Genomic DNA, 24,077 nt, shown 5'->3' on the forward strand with positions numbered 1-24,077 from the left:
ACAGTCACTCAGTAAAACTGCTTACTTAAGTCATTTTAGTGGGGGCACAGTCACTCAGTAAAACTGCTTACTTGCGTCATTTTAGTGGGGGGCACTGTCACTCAGTAAAACTGCTTACTTAAGTCATTTTAGTGGGGGGCACAGTCACTCAGTAAAACTGCTTACTTGTGTCATTTTAGTGGGGGGCACTGTCACTCAGTAAAACTGCTTACTTAAGTCATTTTAGTGGGGGGCACTGTCACTCAGTAAAACTGCATACTTGCGTCATTTTAGGGGGGGCACAGTCACTTAGTAAAACTGCTTACTTGTGTCATTTTAGTGGGGGGCACTGTCACTCAGTAAAACTGCTTACTTAAGTCATTTTAGTGGGGGGCACTGTCACTCAGTAAAACTGCTTACTTAAGTCATTTTAGGGGGGGGCACTGTCACTCAGTAAAACTGCTTACTTAAGTCATTTTAGTGGGGGGCACTGTCACTCAGTAAAACTGCTTACTTAAGTCATTTTAGGGGGGGGCACTGTCACTCAGTAAAACTGCTTACTTAAGTCATTTTAGTGGGGGCACAGTCACTCAGTAAAACTGCTTACTTGCGTCATTTTAGTGGGGGGCACTGTCACTCAGTAAAACTGCATACTTGCGTCATTTTAGGGGGGGCACAGTCACTCAGTAAAACTGCTTACTTGTGTCATTTTAGTGGGGGGCACTGTCACTCAGTAAAACTGCTTACTTAAGTCATTTTAGTGGGGGGCACTGTCACTCAGTAAAACTGCTTACTTAAGTCATTTTAGGGGGGGGCACTGTCACTCAGTAAAACTGCTTACTTAAGTCATTTTAGGGGGGGCACTGTCACTCAGTAAAACTGCTTACTTAAGTCATTTTAGTGGGGGGCACAGTCACTCAGTAAAACTGCTTACATAAGTCATTTTAGGGGGGGGCACTGTCACTCAGTAAAACTGCTTACTTAAGTCATTTTAGGGGGGGGCACTGTCACTCAGTAAAACTGCTTACTTAAGTCATTTTAGTGGGGGGCACAGTCACTCAGTAAAACTGCTTACTTAAGTCATTTTAGGGCGGGGCACAGTCACTCAGTAAAACTGCTTACTTAGGTAATTTTAGTGGGGGGCACAGTCACTCAGTAAAACTGCTTACTTAAGTCATTTTAGTGGGGGGGCACTGTCACTCAGTAAAACTGCTTACTTAGGTCATTTTAGTGGGGGGCACAGTCACTCAGTAAAACTGCTTACTTAAGTCATTTTAGGGGGGGGCACTGTCACTCAGTAAAACTGCTTACTTAAGTCATTTTAGGGGGGAGCACAGTCACTCAGTAAAACTGCTTACTTAAGTCATTTTAGTGGGGGGCTCAGTCACTCAGTAAAACTGCTTACTTAAGTCATTTTAGGGTGGGGCACTGTCACTCAGTAAAACTGCTTACTTAGGTCATTTTAGTGGGGGGCACAGTCACTCAGTAAAACTGCTTACTTAAGTCATTTTAGGGGGGCACAGTCACTCAGTAAAACTGCTTACTTAAGTCATTTTGGGGGGGGGCACTGTCACGCCACAGTGAAAAGTGAAATACAATCAAAATCAAGCTTCGCTACACGTCTTTAATCAAAACGCAGAGCTTAAATGTTTTTAATCTATCGATGAGTTTGTTCGATTAATCGAATACAACACACTTTATAACTAGTTGGATAAATGTGTATATATATATATATATATATATATATATATATATATATATATATATATATATATATATATATATATATATATATATATATATATATATATGTGTGTGTGTGTGTATATATACAGTATAATATGTATGTATATATGTGTGTGTGTGTGTGTGTGTGTGGGTGTGTGTGTGTGTGTCAACAGTCCGGGGGTCTCCGTTTTTAGGCTTCATAATGCGCCACACATTTTCAATGGGAGACAGGTCTGGACTACAGGCAGGCCAGTCTGGTACCCGCACTCTTTTACTATGAAGCCACGTTGATGTAACACGTGGCTTGGCATTGTCTTGCTGAAATAAGCAGGGGCGTCCATGGTAACGTTGCTTGGATGGCAACATATGTTGCTCCAAAAGCTGTATGTACCTTTCAGCATGTACCAACAGATGTGTAAGTTACCCATGTCTTGGGCACTAATACACCCCCATACCATCACACATGCTGCCTTTTACACTTTGCGCCTAGAACAATCTGGATGGTTCTTTTCCTCTTTGGTCCGGAGGACACGATGTCCACAGTTTCCAAAAACAATTTGAAATGTGGACTCGCCAGACCACAGAACACTTTTCCACTTTGTATCAGTCCATCTTAGATGAGCTCAGGCCCAGCGAAGCCGACGGCGTTTCTGGGTGTTGTTGATAAACGGTTTTCGCCTTGCATACGAGAGTTTTAAGTTGCACTTACAGATGTAGCGACCAACTGTAGTTACTGACAGTGGGTTTCTGAAGTGTTCCTGAGCCCATGTGGTGATATCCTTTACACACTGATGTCCCTTGTTGACGCAGTACAGCCTGAGGGATTGAAGGTCACGGGCTTAGCTGCTTACGTGCAGTGATTTCTCCAGATTCTCTGAACCCTTTGATGATATTACGGAGCGTAGATGGTGAAATCCCTAAATTCCTTGCAATAGCTGCTTGAGAAAGGTTTTTCTTAAACTGTTCAACAATTTGCTCAGGCATTTGTTGACAAAGTGGTGACCCTCGCCCCATCCTTGTTTGTGAATGACTGAGCATTTCATGGAATCTACTTTTATACCCAATCATGGCACCCACCTGTTCCCAATTTGCCTGTTCACCTGTGGGATGTTCCGAATAAGTGTTTGATGAGCATTCCTCAACTTTATCAGTATTTATTGCCATCTTTCCCAACTTCTTTGTCACGTGTTGCTGGCATCAAATTCTAAAGTTAATGATTATTTACAAAAAAAAAATGTTTATGAGTTTGAACATCAAATATGTTGTCTTTCTAGCATATTCAACTGAATATGGGTTGAAAATGATTTGCAAATCATTGTATTCTGTTTATATTTACATCTAACACAATTTCCCAACTCAAATGGAAACGGGGTTTGTACATACATACATACATGTATACATACATACATACATGTATATATACATACATACATACATGTATATATACATACATACATACATACATACATACATGTATATATACATACATACATACATACATGTATATATACATACATACATACATACATACATGTATATATACATACATGTATATATACATACATACATACATGTATATATACATACATACATGTATATATACATACATACATACATACATACATACATACATACATACATACATGTATATATACATACATACATACATACATACATACATACATACATACATACATACATACATACATACATGTATATATACATACATACATACATGTATATATACATACATACATACATACATACATGTATATATACATACATACATACATACATGTATATATACATACATACATACATACATACATGTATATATACATACATACATACATACATGTATATATACATACATACATACATACATACATGTATATATACATACATACATACATACATGTATATATACATACATACATACATACATGTATATATACATACATACATACATGTATATATACATACATACATACATACATGTATATATACATACATACATACATACATGTATATATACATACATACATACATACATACATACATAAATACATACATACATGTATATATACATACATACATACATACATACATGTATATATACATACATACATACATACATATATGTATATATACATACATACATGTATATATACATACATACATACATGTATATATACATACATACATACATACATACATATGTATACATACATACACATATACATACATACATATACATATATACATATGTAAACATACATACATACATATAGATATATGTATATATACATACATACATATGTATACATACATACATATGTATACACATATGTATATATACATACATATATATACACATATGTATATATACATACATATATATACACATATGTATATATACATACATATATATACACATATGTATATATACATACATATATATACACATATGTATATATACATACATATATATACACATATGTATATATACATACATATATATACACATATGTATATATACATACATACACATACACATATGTATATATACATACATACACATACACATATGTATATATACATACATACACACACACATATGTATATATACATACATACACACACACATATGTATATATACATACATACACACACACATATATATACATACATACATACATACATATGTATACATACATACATATGTATACATACATACATACATACATATGTATACATACATACATACATACATATGTATACATACATACATACATATGTATACATACATACATACATATGTATACATACATACATACATATGTATACATACATACATATATATATACACATATATGTATATATACATACATACATACAGTACATACACATGTTTGCTAGCATGACTGCACATACACGTGTTGAGGTGTTTGCTAGCAAGTACACATGTTTGCTAGCATGACTGCACTTACACATGTTTGCTAGCATGTACACATGTTGAGGTGTTTGCTAGCACGTACACATGTTTGCTAGCACGTATACATGTTGAGGTGTTTGCTAGCACGTACACATGTTGAGGTGTTTGCTAGCACGTACACATGTTGAGGTGTTTGCTAGCACGTACACGTGTTTGCTAGCACATACAGGACATGGAGGGTTAGCAGCTGGACTCCTTTTGGCTTTATGACCCAGATGGTCTGGGAAGAATCTAGAAGATGCTACGTGTCGGGACACGCTAGCTTCCTGGCGGTGACAGCTTCATACCTTTTGTCCCAAATACCTAAAAATCACTTCTTCTTTTCTCCAGTTTGTCCCATGACAGGAGACACTTTGAGTGAAAAATGCAACATCTCGACACGTCTTCTTCTTCTTCTTCTTCTTCTAGAATGTCAAACTTCTCCTTTCACACTGTGAGGCTTTATTACCCGTAGCTCATTTGGCACTATTGTTAGCCTTTTAATATTAGCACGCTAGTTTTTGGATCATTTTGCAAGTGTACACCTTAGTGTCAGATATTTTGTTACTTGACAAATGCTACTTGTTAGCATGCTAACGTTAGCATGCTAGATTTTTTTTAGCTAATTTTGAAGGTATACATCTCAGTCATATTTTGGTACTTGATACCTGCATTTTTTGGTCGTTTTAGTTAATTTAGCAGGTATACACCACAGTGTTGTATATTGTACTATTTCCCCAATGCTAACTGTAAGCATGGTATCATTAACATGTTAGCATGCTAATGTTAGTACCCTAACTTTTTTGGCTAATTTTGTAGGTATACACCACAACGTCAAATATTTTGTTACTTGACGAATGCTACTTGTTAGCATGCTAACGTTAGTATGCTAGATTTTTTAGCTAATTTTGCAGGTATACACCTTAGCGTCAGGTATTTTGTTACTTGACAAATGCTATTTGTTAGCATGCTAACGTTAGTATGCTCGATTTTTTAGCTAATTTTAAAGGTCATATTTTGGTACTTGATACCTGCATTTTTTTTAAAATATATTTTGGTCGTTGTAGTTAATTTAGCAGGTATACACCACAGTGTTGTATATTGTACTATTTCCCCAATGCTAACCGTAAGCATGCTATCATTAACATGTTAGCATGCTAACGTTAGTATGCTAGATTTTTTAGCTAATTTTGCAGGTATACACCTGAGCGTCAGGTATTTTGTTACTTGACAAATGCTATTTGTTAGCATGCTAACGTTAGTATGCTCGATTTTTTAGCTAATTTTAAAGGTCATATTTTGGTACTTGATACCTGCATTTTTTTTTAAATATATTTTGGTCGTTGTAGTTAATTTAGCAGGTATACACCACAGTGTTGTATATTGTACTATTTCCCCCAATGCTAACTGTAAGCATGCTATCATTAACATGTTAGCATGCTAACGGTAGTATGCTAGATTTTTTAGCTAATTTTGCAGGTATACACCTTAGCGTCAGGGATTTTGTTACTTGACAAATGCTATTTGTTAGCATGCTAACGTTAGTATGCTCGATTTTTTAGCTAATTTTAAAGGTCATATTTTGGTACTTGATACCTGCATTTTTTAAAAATATATTTTGGTCGTTGTAGTTAATTTAGCAGGTATACACCACAGTGTTGTATATTGTACTATTTCCCCAATGCTAACCGTAAGCATGCTATCATTAACATTTTAGCATGTTAGGATGTTCAATTTTTTTTTGCTCTTTTGCTAAATTTTTTGTGACTTGACTCTATTAAGCTAGCGTGCTAACTCTTAGCATTTCAGTTTGCCTTTGGCTCTTTACCATTGGCACACAATGTCTACTGAAATTGCATTTCCTAGTTTAATGGAAAAACAATCTATATGTTGTGCTGCTTCTGAAGGTAAGAAGTAGCCCCCAGATGGAGGCTGACCTGAAGGTAAGAAGTAGCATCCAGAAGGAGGCTGACTCACCTGAAATGCCACAGCTGGACTCCTGACTCTGCTCCTGCGAGGATGCGATGGCGGACACTTTGTAAATAACATGCTGCTGGGCTTCTTCTAGGCTCCAGTGGCTGCTGGACGACATGTTCTTCATGTTCTTCAAGTTCTTCAAGGGCTCGATTAAATATTGTTCTTCCTCCGTCGTGATGACGCCGTGCTTGTGGGGAGAAACATGCAAAATATGTTAGGAGGAGAAACATTCAACAGAAATGAAACAATATTTGTATGAATACACATACATATACCTACATCTACATACATATATATAAATAAAAGATAGTTTTAAGAATTCTCCATGTTATCTACGTTTTCAGATACTTTATTTTTAAGCATTTCATGACAGTGTCATTTCCGCTTCCTTCCTGTAGGGGTCACTTCCGCTTCCCCTTTGACGTGTGTTAATGTGTGCTGACTTGTTTTCTCTGCTACGTTTAATTGGTGCTCTAGTCTTTGACGATGTGAGTATGTTGATTATTATATACGACTAATTTAGTTTATTAATAGACATCACTGTGTTTGTGTAACATTTAGGGGTGTTTTAATAATATTATTGATGCTGTGTTGTCAGAATGCTACGAGCTAACATCTCCCTGTTAAGGATAGCATTGCTGCTGCTAATGTGGCTAGCTCATATGCCATTGTGGAAATGCAATATATTATGTCTCTAGTTTTTTACTTTGAGCATATATACAGGCATATATATATATTGTTGTTTAGTTAAATGACATAAATGTTGATGGGTGTTTTGCTTGTGGTTTACTGATACTAACTAACTAACTAAATTAACCTAAACCAATATGCACCATTAAAGTTGGAGGAGTCCAAATGATGACTGTGTGTTCTCTGACCGGAACCCCAACATGGTCAATATCCGAAAAAAACAGTCGCAGAGTTTAACACTCAACAGGCTCCAGCACCCCCCACACCCCACGACCCCGAAAGGGACAAGCGGTAGAAAATGGATGGATATATATCTCCATTTTCTACCACTGATATAGAAAACGGATGGATATATATATATATATATATATATATATATATATATATATATATATATATATATATATATATATATATACACAGCTAATTCTTCTTTTCTAGAACGTGTCACTAAGGACTTAGTTCAATGAACAAAAGATGCGTACAAAGTTACTTTGAAAGTCATCAACCAAACAATCGCAGCTGCAAACTGGCATGCTAACAGTGTTAGCCAGCCTCATTTTGATCTAATATCTCCTTATTTGGGCGTCGCCTCCCAGGTTCCTGACCAAGAGACGCTAATGGCTGCAGTGGAGAAAAGAATAAAGTAATTATATTACTGTAGCAGCCGTCAAACGGGTGATTAGAGCGATGCTAACATCCAAACAAGAATGGACCACCTACATGTTTCACTCACATATTTCACCTGGGCATTACAGCGCATGCAGAGCATCACTTGTGTGACCATATTTGGTGCTGGCAGGAATCTTTCCCTTTGTGCTTCAAATATGAAAACTACTTCAGGCAGAGCTAGCCATTTCACGCCCGCACACCATTTTTTAATGGTTAGCACTTTCATATTAGCATGCGAAGTAGCGTCAAATATGCTACTTGTTAGCATGCTAGCTTTTTTGGTTAATTTTGCAGGTATACAGCTCAGCGTCAAATATTTTGTTACATGACGAATGCTCCTTGTTAGCATGCTAACGTTAGTATGCTAGATTTTTTGGAAAATTTTGCAGGTATACAGCTTAGCGTCAAATATTTTGTTATATGACGAATGCTACTTGTTAGCATGCTAGCGTTAGTATGCTAACTTTTTTGGCTAATTTTGCAGGTATACAGCTCAGCATCAAGTATTGTGTTACTTGACAAATGCTACTTGTTAGCATGCTAACTTTAGTATGCTAGCTTTTTTGGTTAATTTTGCAGGTATACAGCTCAGCGTCAAATATTTTGTTACATGACGAATGCTCCTTGTTAGCATGCTAACGTTAGTATGCTAGATTTTTTTAGAAAATGTTGCAGGTATACAGCTTAACGTCAAATATTTTGTTATATGACGAATGCTACTTGTTAGCATGCTAGCATTAGTATGCTAACTTTTTTGGCTAATTTTGCAGGTATACAGCTCAGCATCAAGTATTGTGTTACTTGACAAATGCTACTTGTTAGCATGCTAACTTTAGTATGCTAGCTTTTTTGGTTAATTTTGTAGGTATACAGCTTAGCGTCAAATATTTTGTTATATGACGAATGCTACTTGTTAGCATGCTAGCGTTAGTATGCTAACTTTTTTGGCTAATTTTGCAGGTGTACAGCTCAGCATCAAGTATTGTGTTACTTGACAAATGCTACTTGCTAGCATGCTAACTTTAGTATGCTAGCTTTTTTGGTTAATTTTGTAGGTATACAGCTCAGCGTCAAATATTTTGTTACATGACGAATGCTCCTTGTTAGCATGCTAACGTTAGTATGCTAGATTTTTGGGAAAATTTTGCAGGTATACAGCTTAGCGTCAAATATTTTTTTATATGACGAATGCTACTTGTTAGCATGCTAGCGTTAGTATGCTAACTTTTTTGACTAATTTTGCAGGTATACAGCTCAGCATCAAGTATTGTGTTACTTGACAAATGCTACTTGTTAGCATGCTAACTTTAGTATGCTATATTTTTTGGTTAATTTTGCAGGTATACAGCTCAGCGTCAAATATTTTGTTACATGACGAATGCTCCTTGTTAGCATGCTAATGTTAGTATGCTAGCTTTTTTGGCTAATTTGGCAGGTATACAGCTCAGCATCAAGTATTGTGTTACTTGACAAATGCTACTCGTTAGCAAATTTTGCCTGTATACACCTCAGCGTCAAATATTGTTTTTCTTGACGTATGCAACTTGTTTTCATGCTAATGTTAGTATGCTAGCTTTTTTGGCTAGCATACTAACGTTAGCAAGCTGATGTGTGTAACTGCAAACTCAGCAAAAAAAAAACTAGCATGCTAACAGGTATCGGTCGTCAAACCACAAATATTTGACGCTGATGTGTGTAACTGCAAACTCAGCAAAAAATACTAGCATGCTAACGTTAGCATGCTAACAGGTATCAGTCGTCAAACACATTTTTGACGCTGATGTGTGTAACTGTAAACTCGGCAAAAAAAAAAAGCTAGCATGCTAACAGGTATCAGTCTTTAAACAACAAATATTTGATGCTGGTGCGTGTAACTGCAAACTGAGTAAAGAAAAAGCTAGCATGCTAACGTTAGAATGCTAACAAGTATCGGTCGTCAAACAACACATATTTGACGCTGAAATGTGTAACTGCAAACTCAGCTAAAAAAAGCTAGCATGCTAACAGGTATCAGTCCTCAAACAACAAATATTTGACGCTGATGTGTGTAACTGCAAACTCAGCAAAAAAAAAGCTAGCATGCTAACAGGTATCAGTCGTAAACAACACATATTTCACGCTGATGTGTGTAACTGCAAACTCAGCAAAAAAAAGCTAGCATGCTAAAGTTAGCATGCTAACAGGTATCAGTCGTAAACAAATATTTGACGCTGATGTGTGTAACTGCAAACTCAGCAAAAAAAAAGCTAGCATGCTAACAGGTATCAGTCTTTAAACAACACATTTCACGCTGATGTGTGTAACTGCAAACTCAGCAAAAAAAAGCTAGCATGCTAACGTTAGCATGCTAACAGGTATCAGTCGTAAACAACACATATTTCACGCTGATGTGTGTAACTGCAAACTCAGCAAAAAAAAGCTAGCATGCTAAAGTTAGCATGCTAACAGGTATCAGTCGTAAACAACAAATATTTGACGCTGATGTGTGTAACTGCAAACTCAGAAAAAAAAAAGCTAGCATGCTAACAGGTATCAGTCTTTAAACAACACATATTTCACGCTGATGTGTGTAACTGCAAACTCAGCAAAAAAAAAGCTAGCATGCTAACGGTAGCATGCTAACAGGTATCAGTCGTAAACAACAAATATTTGACGCTGATGTGTGTAACTGCAAACTCAGCAAAGAAAAAGCTAGCATGCTAATATTAGCATGCTAACAGGTATCAGTCTTTAAACAACACATATTTGACGCTGATTGGGGCCGCATCCCGCCAAGGTTCTGTCCGGCGCGCCACAACGGCGCCGCTGTTGCGCTCTGGTGTGGACTCACCAAGCCGTTGCAGTTGCTGAGCGCCACCCGGCTGGTGCGGCGCCGGTCCCGCAGGAAGCCCACGTAGTGGCAGTTGTCCAGCGTGTTGTGGCGCCACTCCAGCCCGCGCCGGCCCCAGTACTCCACCGTGAAGTGCTTGGAGACCAGGTGGGGGGTGAGGGTCAGGTTCAGGTGGAAGTGCTTGCCGTAGGCGCTCAGTCGGTAGAAGAGCCGGGACTCCGGGGCCTCGGGCGGCTCCGGGCCCGGGGCGGGGGCGGGGGCGGGAGGGTCCGCAGCGCCGCGCCGCCGTCTGCCGGGCCGGTGGTGCTTGACAGTGTAGCTCAGGAACTCTCCGTTCTGGTCCACCCGGACTGGCACGGTCAGCTGGTAGTGCTGCAGGTAGGACAGGAACTCCTCTGTGGAGGCAGACCACAACCTTTGACAGGTCTAGCATTTAAGATAGCTAGCAATTAGCGCGCTAGCTGTCAGCTGGTAATTAACGAGCGAGTTTACAGCCAGCAATCAGCGCACAAGTTGCCATCTAGCGATTAACGCACATGTTTCCAGGTCGCTATTAACATGCAAGTTTCCACTTAGCAATCAGCACACAAGTTGCCTTCTAGCGATTAACGCACATGTTTCCAGGTCGCTGTTAACATGCAAGTTTCCACCTAGCAATCAGCACACAAGTTGCCATCTAGCAATTAACGCACATGTTTCCAGGTCGCTGTTAACATGCGAGTTTCCACCTAGCAATCAGCACACAAGTTGCCATCTAGCAATTAACGCACATGTTTCCAGGTCGCTATTAACATGCGAGTTTCCACCTAGCAATCAGCACACAAGTTGCCATCTAGCAATTAACGCACATGTTTCCAGGTCGCTATTAACATGCGAGTTTCAACCTAGCAATCAGCACACAAGTTGCCATCTAGCAATTAACGCACATGTTTCCAGGTCGCTATTAACATGCGAGTTTCCACCTAGCAATCAGCACACAAGTTGCCATCTAGCAATTAACGCACATGTTTCCAGGTCGCTATTAACATGCGAGTTTCCACCTAGCAATCAGCACACATGTTGCCATCTAGCGATTAACGCACATGTTTCCAGGTCGCTATTAACATGCGAGTTTCCACCTAGCAATCAGCACACAAGTTGCCATCTAGCAATTAACGCACATGTTTCCAGGTCGCTATTAACATGCAAGTTTCCACCTAGCAATTAGCACACAAGTTGCCATCTAGCGATTAACGCACATGTTTCCAGGTCGCTATTAACATGCGAGTTTCCACCTAGCAATCAGCACACAAGTTGCCATCTAGCGATTAGTGCACATGTTTCCAGCTCGCCATTAACATGCAAGTTTCTATTTAGCGATCAGCACACAAGTTGCCATCTAGCGATTAGCGCACATGTTTCCAGCTCGCCATTAACATGTAAGTTTCCAACTAGCAATCAGCACACAAGCTGCTATCTAGCGATTAGCGCACACGTTTCTGGCTCGCTATTAACATGCATGTTTCTACCAAGCCATCAGAGCACGAGTTGCCATCTAGTGATTAGGGCCCTGGTTGTCAGCTAGCGATTGACCTGCGAGTTTCCACCTCGTGGTCAGTGCACAAGTTGCCATCTAGCAATTAGCGCACATGTTTCCAGGTCGTTATTAACATGCGAGTTTCCACCTAGCAATCAGCACACAAGTTGCCATCTAGCAATTAAAGCACATGTTTCCAGGTCGCTATTAACATGCGAGTTTCCACTTAGCAATCAGCACACAAGTTGCCATCTAGCAATTAACGCACATGTTTCCAGGTCGCTATTAACATGCGAGTTTCCACCTAGCAATCAGCACACAAGTTGCCATCTAGCAATTAACGCACATGTTTCCAGGTCGCTATTAACATGCGAGTTTCCACCTAGCAATCAGCAGACAAGTTGCCATCTAGCAATTAACGCACTTGTTTCCAGGTCGCTATTAACATGCGAGTTTCCACCTAGCAATTAGCACACAAGTTGCCATCTAGCGATTAACGCACGTTTCCAGGTCGCTACTAACATGCGAGTTTCCACCTAGCAATCAGCACACAAGTTGCCATCTAGCGATTAGTGCACATGTTTCCAGCTCGCCATTAACATGTAAGTTTCCAACTAGCAATCAGCACACAAGCTGCCATCTAGCGATTAGCGTACACGTTTCTGGCTCGCTATTAACATGCATGTTTCTACCAAGCCATCAGAGCATGAGTTGCCATCTAGTGATTAGGGCCCTGGTTGTCAGCTAGCGATTGACCTGCGAGTTTCCACCTCGTGGTCAGCACACAAGTTGCCATCTAGCAATTAACGCACATGTTTCCAGGTCGATATTAACATGCAAGTTTCCACCTAGCAATCAGCACACAAGTTGCCATCTAGCAATTAACGCACATGTTTCCAGGTCGCTATTAACATGCAAGTTTCCACTTAGCAATCAGCACACAAGTTGCCATCTAGCAATTAACGCACACGTTTCCAGGTCGCTATTAACATGCAAGTTTCCACCTAGCAATCAGCACACAAGTTGCCATCTAGCAATTAACGCACGTTTCCAGGTCGCTATAAACATGCGAGTTTCCACCTAGCAATCAGCACACAAGTTGCCATCTAGCAATTAACGCACATGTTTCCAGGTCGCTATTAACATGCGAGTTTCCACCTAGCAATCAGCACACAAGTTGCCATCTAGCAATTAACGCACATGTTTCCAGGTCGCTATTAACATGCGAGTTTCCACCTAGCAATCAGCACACAAGTTGCCATCTAGCGATTAACGCACATGTTTCCAGGTCGCTATTAACATGCGAGTTTCCACCTAGCAATCAGCACACAAGTTGCCATCTAGCAATTAACGCACGTTTCCAGGTCGCTATTAACATGCGAGTTTCCACCTAGCAATCAGCACACAAGTTGCCATCTAGCAATTAACGCACATGTTTCCAGGTCGCTATTAACATGCGAGTTTCCACCTAGCAATTAGCACACAAGTTGCCATCTAGCGATTAACGCACATGTTTCCAGGTCGCTATTAACATGCGAGTTTCCACCTAGCAATCAGCACACAAGTTGCCATCTAGCGATTAGTGCACATGTTTCCAGCTCGCCATTAACATGCAAGTTTCTATTTAGCGATCAGCACACAAGTTGCCATCTAGCGATTAGCGCACATGTTTCCAGCTCGCCATTAACATGTAAGTTTCCAACTAGCAATCAGCACACAAGCTGCTATCTAGCGATTAGCGCACACGTTTCTGGCTCGCTATTAACATGCATGTTTCTACCAAGCCATCAGAGCACGAGTTGCCATCTAGTGATTAGGGCCCTGGTTGTCAGCTAGCGATTGACCTGCGAGTTTCCACCTCGTGGTCAGTGCACAAGTTGCCATCTAGCAATTAGCGCACATGTTTCCAGGTCGTTATTAACATGCGAGTTTCCACCTAGCAATCAGCACACAAGTTGCCATCTAGCAATTAAAGCACATGTTTCCAGGTCTCTATTAACATGCGAGTTTCCACTTAGCAATCAGCACACAAGTTGCCATCTAGCAATTAACGCACATGTTTCCAGGTCGCTATTAACATGCGAGTTTCCACCTAGCAATCAGCACACAAGTTGCCATCTAGCAATTAACGCACATGTTTCCAGGTCGCTATTAACATGCGAGTTTCCACCTAGCAATCAGCACACAAGTTGCCATCTAGCAATTAACGCACTTGTTTCCAGGTCGCTATTAACATGCGAGTTTCCACCTAGCAATTAGCACACAAGTTGCCATCTAGCGATTAACGCACGTTTCCAGGTCGCTACTAACATGCGAGTTTCCACCTAGCAATCAGCACACAAGTTGCCATCTAGCGATTAGTGCACATGTTTCCAGCTCGCCATTAACATGTAAGTTTCCAACTAGCAATCAGCACACAAGCTGCCATCTAGCGATTAGCGTACAGGTTTCTGGCTCGCTATTAACATGCATGTTTCTACCAAGCCATCAGAGCATGAGTTGCCATCTAGTGATTAGGGCCCTGGTTGTCAGCTAGCGATTGACCTGCGAGTTTCCACCTCGTGGTCAGCACACAAGTTGCCATCCAGCAATTAACGCACATGTTTCCAGGTCGATATTAACATGCAAGTTTCCACCTAGCAATCAGCACACAAGTTGCCATCTAGCAATTAACGCACATGTTTCCAGGTCGCTATTAACATGCAAGTTTCCACTTAGCAATCAGCACACAAGTTGCCATCTAGCAATTAACGCACACGTTTCCAGGTCGCTATTAACATGCAAGTTTCCACCTAGCAATCAGCACACAAGTTGCCATCTAGCAATTAACGCACGTTTCCAGGTCGCTATAAACATGCGAGTTTCCACCTAGCAATCAGCACACAAGTTGCCATCTAGCAATTAACGCACATGTTTCCAGGTCGCTATTAACATGCGAGTTTCCACATAGCAATCAGCACACAAGTTGCCATCTAGCAATTAACGCACATGTTTCCAGGTCGCTATTAACATGCGAGTTTCCACCTAGCAATCAGCACACAAGTTGCCATCTAGCGATTAACGCACATGTTTCCAGGTCGCTATTAACATGCGAGTTTCCACCTAGCAATCAGCACACAAGTTGCCATCTAGCAATTAACGCACGTTTCCAGGTCGCTATTAACATGCGAGTTTCCACCTAGCAATCAGCACACAAGTTGCCATCTAGCAATTAACGCACATGTTTCCAGGTCGCTATTAACATGCGAGTTTCCACCTAGCAATTAGCACACAAGTTGCCATCTAGCGATTAACGCACATGTTTCCAGGTCGCTATTAACATGCGAGTTTCCACCTAGCAATCAGCACACAAGTTGCCATCTAGCGATTAGTGCACATGTTTCCAGCTCGCCATTAACATGCAAGTTTCTACTTAGCGATCAGCACACAAGTTGCCATCTAGCGATTAGCACACATGTTTCCAGCTCGCCATTGACATGTAAGTTTCCAACTAGCAATCAGCACACAAGCTGCCATCTAGCGATTAGCGCACACGTTTCTGGCTCGCTATTAACATGCATGTTTCTACCAAACCATCAGAGCACGAGTTGCCATCTAGTGATTAGGGCCCTGGTTGTCAGCTAGCGATTGACCTGCGAGTTTCCACCTCGTGGTCAGCACACAAGTTGCCATCTAGCAATTAACGCACACGTTTCCAGGTCGCTATTAACATGCAAGTTTACACCTAGCAATCAGCACACAAGTTGCCATCAAGCAATTAACGCACATGTTTCCAGGTCGCTATTAACATGCGAGTTTACACCTAGCAATCAGCACACAAGTTGCCATCTAGCAATTAACGCACATGTTTCCAGGTCGCTATTAACATGCAAGTTTCCACCTAGCAATCAGCACACAAGTTGCCATCTAGCAATTAACGCACATGTTTCCAGGTCGCTATTAACATGCAAGTTTCCACCTAGCAATCAGCACACAAGTTGCCATCTAGCAATTAACGCACATGTTTCCAGGTCGCTATTAACATGCGAGTTTCCACTTAGCAATCAGCACACAAGTTGCCATCTAGCGATTAACGCACATGTTTCCAGGTCGCTATTAACATGCAAGTTTCCACTTAGCAATCAGCACACAAGTTGCCATCTAGCAATTAACGCACATGTTTCCAGGTCGCTATTAACATGCGAGTTTCCACCTAGCAATCAGCACACAAGTTGCCATCTAGCGATTAACGCACATGTTTCCAGGTCGCTATTAACATGCGAGTTTCCACCTAGCAATCAGCACACAAGTTGCTATCTAGCGATTAGCGCACACGTTTCAGGCTCGCCATTAACATGCAAGTTTCCACCTAGCAATCAGCACACAAGTTGCCATCTAGCGATTAGCGTACAAGTTTCCAGCTTGCCGTTAAACATGGAAGTTTCCACTTAGCAAACAGCACACAAGTTGCCATCTAGCAATTAGCGCACAAGTTTCCAGCTCGCCGTTAACATGCAAGTTTCCACCTAGCAATCAGCACACAAGTTGCCATCTAGAAATTAACGCACGTTTCCAGGTCGCTATAAACATGCGAGTTTCCACCTAGCAATCAGCACACAAGTTGCCATCTAGCAATTAACGCACATGTTTCCAGGTCGCTATTAACATGCGAGTTTCCACCCAGCAATTAGCACACAAGTTGCCATCTAGCGATTAACGCACATGTTTCCAGGTCGCTATTAACATGCGAGTTTCCACCTAGCAATCAGCACACAAGTTGCCATCTAGCGATTAGTGCACATGTTTCCAGCTCGCCATTAACATGCAAGTTTCTACTTAGCGATCAGCACACAAGTTGCCATCTAGCGATTAGCGCACATGTTTCCAGCTCGCCATTAACATGTAAGTTTCCAACTAGCAATCAGCACACAAGCTGCCATCTAGCGATTAGCGCACACGTTTCTGGCTCGCTATTAACATGCATGTTTCTACCAAACCATCAGAGCACGAGTTGCCATCTAGTGATTAGGGCCCTGGTTGTCAGCTAGCGATTGACCTGCGAGTTTCCACCTCGTGGTCAGCACACAAGTTGCCATCTAGCAATTAACGCACACGTTTCCAGGTCGCTATTAACATGCAAGTTTCCACCTAGCAATCAGCACACAAGTTGCCATCTAGCAATTAACGCACATGTTTCCAGGTCGCTATTAACATGCGGGTTTCCACCTAGCAATCAGCACACAAGTTGCCATGTAGCAATTAACGCACATGTTTGCAGGTCGCTATTAACATGCGAGTTTCCACCTAGCAATCAGCACACAAGTTGCCATCTAGCAATTAACGCACATGTTTCCAGGTCGCTATTAACATGCGAGTTTCCACCTAGCAATCAGCACACAAGTTGCCATCTAGCGATTAACGCACGTTTCCAGGTCGCTATAAACATGCGAGTTTCCACCTAGCAATCAGCACACAAGTTGCCATCTAGCAATTAACGCACGTTTCCAGGTCGCTATAAACATGCGAGTTTCCACCTAGCAATCAGCACACAAGTTGCCATCTAGCAATTAACGCACATGTTTCCAGGTCGCTATTAACATGCGAGTTTCCACCTAGCAATCAGCACACAAGTTGCCATCTAGCAATTAACGCACATGTTTCCAGGTCGCTATTAACATGCGAGTTTCCACCTAGCAATTAGCACACAAGTTGCCATCTAGCGATTAACGCACATGTTTCTAGGTCGCTATTAACATGCAAGTTTCCACCTAGCAATCAGCACACAAGTTGCCATCTAGCGATTAGTGCACATGTTTCCAGCTCGCCATTAACATGCAAGTTTCTACTTAGCGATCAGCACACAAGTTGCCATCTAGCGATTAGCGCACATGTTTCCAGCTCGCCATTAGCATGTAAGTTTCCAACTAGCAATCAGCACACAAGCTGCCATCTAGAGATTAGCGCACACGTTTCTGGCTCGCCATTAACATGCATGTTTCTACCAAGCCATCAGAGCACGAGTTGCCATCTAGTGATTAGGGCCCTGGTTGTCAGCTAGCGATTGACCTGCGAGTTTCCACCTCGTGGTCAGCACACAAGTTGCCATCTAGCAATTAACGCACATGTTTCCAGGTCGCTATTAACATGCGAGTTTCCACCTAGCAATCAGCACACAAGTTGCCATCTAGCGATTAACGCACATGTTTCCAGGTCGCTATTAACATGCGAGTTTCCACCTAGCAATCAGCACACAAGTTGCCATCTAGCGATTAGTGCACATGTTTCCAGCTCGCCATTAACATGCAAGTTTCTACTTAGCGATCAGCACACAAGTTGCCATCTAGCGATTAGCGCACATGTTTCCAGCTCGCCATTAACATGTAAGTTTCCAACTAGCAATCAGCACACAAGCTGCCATCTAGAGATTAGCGCACACGTTTCTGGCTCGCTATTAACATGCATGTTTCTACCAAGCCATCAGAGCACGAGTTGCCATCTAGTGATTAGGGCCCTGGTTGTCAGCTAGCGATTGACCTGCGAGTTTCCACCTCGTGGTCAGCACACAAGTTGCCATCTAGCAATTAACGCACATGTTTCCAGGTCGCTATTAACATGTGAGTTTCCACCTAGCAATCAGCACACAAGTTGCCATCTAGCGATTAACGCACATGTTTCCAGGTCGCTATTAACATGCGAGTTTCCACCTAGCAATCAGCACACAAGTTGCCATCTAGCAATTAACGCACATGTTTCCAGGTCGCTATTAACATGCGAGTTTCCACCTAGCAATCAGCACACAAGTTGCCATCTAGCAATTAACGCACATGTTTCCAGGTCGCTATTAACATGCGAGTTTCCACCTAGCAATCAGCACACAAGTTGCCATCTAGCAATTAACGCACATGTTTCCAGGTCGCTATTAACATGCGAGTTTCCACCTAGCAATCAGCACACAAGTTGCTATCTAGCGATTAGCGCACACGTTTCAGGCTCGCCATTAACATGCAAGTTTCCACCTAGCAATCAGCACACAAGTTGCCATCTAGCGATTAGCGTACAAGTTTCCAGCTTGCCGTTGAATATGGAAGTTTCCACTTAGCAATCAGCACACAAGTTGCCATCTAGCAATTAGCGCACAAGTTTCCAGCTCGCCGTTAACATGCAAGTTTCCACCTAGCAATCAGCACACAAGTTGCCATCTAGCAATTAACGCACGTTTCCAGGTCGCTATAAACATGCGAGTTTCCACCTAGCAATCAGCACACAAGTTGCCATCTAGCAATTAACGCACATGTTTCCAGGTCGCTATTAACATGCGAGTTTCCACCTAGCAATCAGCACACAAGTTGCCATCTAGCAATTAACGCACATGTTTCCAGGTCGCTATTAACATGCGAGTTTCCACCTAGCAATTAGCACACAAGTTGCCATCTAGCGATTAACGCACATGTTTCTAGGTCGCTATTAACATGCAAGTTTCCACCTAGCAATCAGCACACAAGTTGCCATCTAGCGATTAGTGCACATGTTTCCAGCTCGCCATTAACATGCAAGTTTCTACTTAGCGATCAGCACACAAGTTGCCATCTAGCGATTAGCGCACATGTTTCCAGCTCGCCATTAGCATGTAAGTTTCCAACTAGCAATCAGCACACAAGCTGCCATCTAGAGATTAGCGCACACGTTTCTGGCTCGCCATTAACATGCATGTTTCTACCAAGCCATCAGAGCACGAGTTGCCATCTAGTGATTAGGGCCCTGGTTGTCAGCTAGCGATTGACCTGCGAGTTTCCACCTCGTGGTCAGCACACAAGTTGCCATCTAGCAATTAACGCACATGTTTCCAGGTCGCTATTAACATGCGAGTTTCCACCTAGCAATCAGCACACAAGTTGCCATCTAGCGATTAACGCACATGTTTCCAGGTCGCTATTAACATGCGAGTTTCCACCTAGCAATCAGCACACAAGTTGCCATCTAGCGATTAGTGCACATGTTTCCAGCTCGCCATTAACATGCAAGTTTCTACTTAGCGATCAGCACACAAGTTGCCATCTAGCGATTAGCGCACATGTTTCCAGCTCGCCATTAACATGTAAGTTTCCAACTAGCAATCAGCACACAAGCTGCCATCTAGAGATTAGCGCACACGTTTCTGGCTCGCCATTAACATGCATGTTTCTACCAAGCCATCAGAGCACGAGTTGCCATCTAGTGATTAGGGCCCTGGTTGTCAGCTAGCGATTGACCTGCGAGTTTCCACCTCGTGGTCAGCACACAAGTTGCCATCTAGCAATTAACGCACATGTTTCCAGGTCGCTATTAACATGCGAGTTTCCACCTAGCAATCAGCACACAAGTTGCCATCTAGCGATTAACGCACATGTTTCCAGGTCGCTATTAACATGCGAGTTTCCACCTAGCAATCAGCACACAAGTTGCCATCTAGCAATTAACGCACATGTTTCCAGGTCGCTATTAACATGCGAGTTTCCACCTAGCAATCAGCACACAAGTTGCCATCTAGCAATTAACGCACATGTTTCCAGGTCGCTATTAACATGCGAGTTTCCACCTAGCAATCAGCACACAAGTTGCCATCTAGCAATTAACGCACATGTTTCCAGGTCGCTATTAACATGCGAGTTTCCACCTAGCAATTAGCACACAAGTTGCCATCTAGCGATTAACGCACATGTTTCCAGGTCGCTATTAACATGCGAGTTTCCACCTAGCAATCAGCACACAAGTTGCCATCTAGCAATTAACGCACATGTTTCCAGGTCGCTATTAACATGCAAGTTTCCACCTAGCAATCAGCACACAAGTTGCCATCTAGCAATTAACGCACATGTTTCCAGGTCGCTATTAACATGCGAGTTTCCACCTAGCAATTAGCACACAAGTTGCCATCTAGCGATTAACGCACATGTTTCCAGGTCGCTATTAACATGCGAGTTTCCACCTAGCAATCAGCACACAAGTTGCCATCTAGCGATTAGTGCACATGTTTCCAGCTCGCCATTAACATGCAAGTTTCTACTTAGCGATCAGCACACAAGTTGCCATCTAGCGATTAGCGCACATGTTTCCAGCTCGCCATTAACATGTAAGTTTCCAACTAGCAATCAGCACACACGCTGCCATCTAGCGATTAGCGCACACGTTTCTGGCTCGCTATTAACATGCATGTTTCTACCAAAACATCAGAGCACGAGTTGCCATCTAGTGATTAGGGACCTGGTTGTCAGCTAGCGATTGACCTGCGAGTTTCCACCTCGTGGTCAGCACACAAGTTGCCATCTAGCAATTAACGCACACGTTTCCAGGTCGCTATTAACATGCAAGTTTCCACCTAGCAATCAGCACACAAGTTGCCATCTAGCAATTAACGCACATGTTTCCAGGTCGCTATTAACATGCGAGTTTCCACCTAGCAATCAGCACACAAGTTGCCATCTAGCGATTAACGCACATGTTTCCAGGTCGCTATTAACATGCGAGTTTCCACCTAGCAATCAGCACACAAGTTGCCATCTAGCAATTAACGCACGTTTCCAGGTCGCTATTAACATGCGAGTTTCCACCTAGCAATCAGCACACAAGTTGCCATCTAGCGATTAACGCATGTTTCCAGGTCGCTATTAACATGCGAGTTTCCACCTAGCAATCAGCACACAAGTTGCCATCTAGCAATTAACGCACATGTTTCCAGGTCGCTATTAACATGCGAGTTTCCACCTAGCAATCAGCACACAAGTTGCCATCTAGCAATTAACGCACGTTTCCAGGTCGCTATTAACATGCGAGTTTCCACCTAGCAATCAGCACACAAGTTGCTATCTAGCGATTAGCGCACACGTTTCAGGCTCGCCATTAACATGCAAGTTTCCACCTAGCAATCAGCACACAAGTTGCCATCTAGCGATTAGTGTACAAGTTTCCAGCTTGCCGTTAAACATGGAAGTTTCCACTATGCAATCAGCACACAAGTTGCCATCTAGCAATTAGCGCACAAGTTTCCAGCTCGCCGTTAACATGCAAGTTTCCACCTAGCAATCAGCACACAAGTTGCCATCTAGCAATTACCGCACAAGTTTCCTGCTCGCCATTAACATGCAAGTTTCCACCTAGCAATCAGCACACAAGTTGCCATCTAGCAATTAACGCACTAGTTGCCGGCCACCGATTAGCGTGCTGGTTGTCAGCTAGCAATTAACGCACTAGTCGGCAAGTTTCCACTTAGCAATCAGCACACAAGTTGCCATCTAGAGATTAGCGCACACGTTTCCAGTTTGCCATTAACACGCAAGTTTCCACCTCGCGGTAAGTGCACAAGTTGCCATGTAGCGATTAGCATGCTAGTTGTCAGCTGAAGGTGAGGTCCTACCTTGGGAGTGGCGTGAGAGTGGCTCGAGGGTCTGGAAGTGGAAGTGGGAGGCGGCCATGACCAGCAGGCTCAAAGTCCAAGTCAGCGTCCTCCACAACATTTCCATCATTCTTGGGAAAGATGTGACATGGGGCGGGGCATTGGGGGCGGGGCCAGGGGAAGAAAAGAGGAGGGGCTAAAGCGGGCTCACAATCGTGCGCTCAGTCCGAGGACAAACCATAAGGGTTCCATGGTTTGTGCACAGGTTCTAGTCCCAGTGCAGAGTCCACGTCCGCTCGCCCAGAACCACACGGCCGTCCATCAGGCTGCTCAGGGGCCACGCCCACAGGATCTAGACCGGGACCTCGCCTCGGACCGTCCATGGGCAGTCCTGCCAAAAAGACCCCGTCAGGAGTTAAAGGCTGATAAAAGTCCTCCCTGACTTCAAAACTGTGCTCTTAAAATATGACCATTAACTTTAGGGGGGGCCGTGAAAATATATGACGTCACTTAGGGGGGGCGTGAGATGTTGGGGAATTTAGTGTTAGTAAAGAACTATCTTGACACGTACACATCAAATATGACCACTAAAATAAAATTAGCCAGTAAAGCTAGCATGCTAACAAGTAGCATTCATTATGTAACAAAATATTTGACTTTTACAGTTAAAATTTGCTAACAAGTAGCATTCGTCAAGTAAGAAACTATTTGACGCTACACCAGCAAAATTAGCCGAAAAAGCTAGCTTACTCGCGTTAGCACACCAACTGTTAGCATTTGTCATGTAACAAAATATTTGCAAAATTAGCCAGTAAAGCTAGCATGCTAACAAGTAGCATTCATCATGTAACAAAACATTTTACTTTGATGTGTAGACAGTTAAAATTTGCTAACATGTAGCATTCGTCACGTAAGGAAATATTTGACTTTTACAGTTAAAATTTGCTAACAAGTAACATTCGTCACGTAAGAAAATATTTGACGCTGATGTGTACACCAGCAAAATTAGCCAGTAAAGCTAGCATGCTAACAAGTAGCATTCATTACGTAACAAAATATTTGACTTGTACAGTTAAAATTTGCTAACAAGTAGCATTCGCCACGTAAGAAAATATTTGACGCTATACCAGCAAAATTAGCCGAAAAAGCTAGCCTACTCGCGTTAGCACACCAACAGTTAGCATTTGTCATGCAACAAAATATTTGCAAAATTAGCCAGTAAAGCTAGCATGCTAACAAGTAGCATTCATCATGTAGCAAAATATTTGACTTTTACAGTTAAAATTTGCTAACAAGTAGCATTCGTCAAGTAAGAAAATATTTGACGCTGGGGTGTACACCAGCAAAATTAGCCAGTAAAGCT

At 41.9% G+C, this 24,077-nt stretch overlaps 1 protein-coding gene across 1 annotated transcript in view; it reads right to left on the minus strand.

Moving 5' to 3' along the window:
- adamts6 (ADAM metallopeptidase with thrombospondin type 1 motif, 6) overlaps positions 1-24,077 on the minus strand; it is a 144,353-nt gene that overhangs the window by 114,223 nt on the left and 6,053 nt on the right. Inside the window, exons 2-4 of the mRNA XM_062057354.1 lie at positions 22,736-23,105; positions 10,851-11,245; positions 6,659-6,845 (exon numbers count right to left, since the gene is read on the minus strand). Coding sequence (XP_061913338.1) covers positions 6,659-6,845; positions 10,851-11,245; positions 22,736-22,844 — 691 coding nt within the window. The 5' untranslated portion in view covers positions 22,845-23,105. The remainder of the gene's footprint in view (positions 1-6,658; positions 6,846-10,850; positions 11,246-22,735; positions 23,106-24,077) is intronic.

The sequence above is a fragment of the Entelurus aequoreus genome, linkage group LG08, assembly GCF_033978785.1.
Source record: "Entelurus aequoreus isolate RoL-2023_Sb linkage group LG08, RoL_Eaeq_v1.1, whole genome shotgun sequence".
NCBI lineage: Eukaryota > Metazoa > Chordata > Actinopteri > Syngnathiformes > Syngnathidae > Entelurus > Entelurus aequoreus.